We start from the raw sequence: 2,321 nt of genomic DNA, 5'->3' as shown, positions 1-2,321 counted from the left end.
GAGCAACTCATGAGATTCAGGGATCACACATCAGGGAACAAGGCAGTCCTGGGACAGCACTCGAAGGTACTACAGGATCATGGAATCACTTTGGTTGGATAAGACCTTCAAGATCCTGGAGCCCAATCGTCCCCCAACACTGCCAGGTCCCCACTGCCCCGTGTCCCTCACCCCACGTCTCCACAGCTTGGAAACCCCTCCAGGGGTGAGGACTCCACCACTGCTCTGGGCAGCCTGTTCCAATGCTTGATCACCACCTCTGTGAAGAAATTTTCCCTAATGCAAATTTCCTAGTGCTGACTCCAGGGGGATGATCCCTGCCCTGGTCCTGCTGGCCACACTATTTCTAGTACAAGCCAGGATGCTGTTGGCCTTCTTGGCCACCCACCCATGTGAAGGAGTAGAGAGCACCTGCAGCAGCACACACACAGACCCTCACACAAAGGCACAATTTAAATTATTTAGCCAGAGCAGAATTTGGTCTGCACTAAAAGGTCTGCTGGCACAAGAGCCTTGGCAAGGAGCATGGAACAGTCACAACCTTTCCTTGCCACAGCAGTTGGCAAGAGCCCAGCAGAGACATGGTTCTGCCAAGGGGAAAGTGCTTCTGAGAGCTTACAGTATCATTTGGAGGTTCTGCAGCTTTGCCAGCAATTTCTGCTGGAGTGCAGTGTCTCCACTAGAGGACTCTGCTCACACAGCAAACCCGACTCCAGCTTGACAGCAGGCTTGTTCTGCAGCAGGCCAGGCTGTTTGCCAGCTATTTTTTTTTTTCCCTACAAGTGTTGTCCCCAGGACTGCACTACCACCGTTAGTCCTACATGTCTGCCTGGAGTTGTGCCCTATTCTGAGGGCAAGGGGAGCCAGCAGACCTGCTCTGGCAATGGGAAGGGCTCTGCACCCCCTCTGCCTCCATCATGTGATACCCACAAGCATCCCCATCAGATGACTGAGACATTATCTGCCCCAGACATATGACTGGGCAAGCCTGCCCATTACAGTCTCCTTCCCAGGGGCAGGCATAAAATTACAATCCCAAACCCATGTGAATGCTGAGAAACTCTTCCCCCATCCCAAACACACTCTCACCAGCAAGCACATCTCAGCTGGAAGTGCTGCTAGATCCACTCCCACTGTGCTCTCCACACTGAGAAGAGTTTCCCCATAATTTTTATTCAACTGCACCTCATTTACAAGTCAGGCAATTCCATTTCCACCTACATCCCCTGCTGACAGTGTTACTAATTTTACACCTTATGCTGCTGTAGCTAAACACACGAGCAGTTGCTGCCTCACCTCACATCTGAAAGGTTTCTCTCCAGAGTGCTGTAGGGAATGGACTTTCAGGGACATACTGCGCTTGAAGGATTTTCCACAGGTTTCACATGTAAATGGCATGTCCTTGGTGTGTGCTGCAACACAACAGGACATCAGAGAGGGTCACTCAAATGCAAACAGTTCTTTAACCATTTTTTTCCTCCCATTCTGAGTAGGAAAACTATTACTACTGAACAGCTTCAAAGTCTATACATATATGTGTACACACACACACATCATTTGCTTGCTGCCTAGTGCTAGACTTGAGCTTCTTGCTAAGGACAAAGCTCAGACAACTGAATTTCCCTTATTTTTTCCTCCTCAAAACAGCAATTATGAGTTAAGAACCACAAAGGCCCATGATGAGGCAGAACCACCAGAAAGTGCTGATCAATAACTCACCAACCATGTGTTTCCGCACGTGGGCCATGGTGTAGAACTTTTTTTCACAGATCTCACAAGAGAATTTCTTTTCTGCATATCCGTGGATGATCTTGATATGTTCATGGAGGGACCAGAGCTTCTTGAAGGATTTATTACAGGAAACGCACTGAATGGGATAAAGAAAAGGAAGTTTAAATGAAAGATTCAGTGATGCACATTCGTGGTGTTAAGCCACGTGTCTTCCTCTGGCATGACAACAGCCCAAAACAAGTCAAAATGCTGCACAGTGTCTCAGACTGCACTTCAGCTTACATTTACTGCTTCACACTTGAAACCATCACACCAAGAAACGCCAGGCCAAGCAGATGTCACCACACTGCATTTTGGTGTCCCCTGCAGAGCACCAGAGCCACTGCACTAACTCATTTCCAAACCACACTGGCACAGACAGCTGGATGCAGCCCTCGAGGAGCTGACACAGAGAGGAGAACTCCACAGGCACTGCTGCTGCTGGTGGGGGAAGAAGCCAGCAGAGGTGCAGGAGGCCAACACCACCCAGATGCCTTAAACCCATCTGTGTGTCCAGCCCTGGCTTTCACAGGAGGGCTGCAACTCCTCCA

General features: G+C 49.5%; 1 protein-coding gene across 1 annotated transcript in view; it reads right to left on the bottom strand.

The window, feature by feature from the left end:
• Window positions 1–1,867, bottom strand: part of LOC103771733 (zinc finger protein 652-like) — a gene marked incomplete at its 5' end in the record, with an annotated part of 3,865 nt that extends 1,998 nt beyond the window's left edge. The window contains 2 exon segments of the mRNA XM_008939038.1: window positions 1,297–1,412; window positions 1,720–1,867. Of these exon segments, the coding sequence (XP_008937286.1) occupies window positions 1,297–1,412; window positions 1,720–1,867 (264 nt within the window).
• Between the last annotated feature and the right edge of the window lie 454 nt (window positions 1,868–2,321).

Source organism: Merops nubicus, unplaced genomic scaffold (genome assembly GCF_000691845.1).
Source record: "Merops nubicus isolate BGI_N331 unplaced genomic scaffold, ASM69184v1 scaffold904, whole genome shotgun sequence".
In the NCBI taxonomy this organism is placed as follows: Eukaryota; Metazoa; Chordata; class Aves; order Coraciiformes; family Meropidae; genus Merops; species Merops nubicus.
This window is presented reverse-complemented; position numbering and strand designations above follow the sequence as displayed.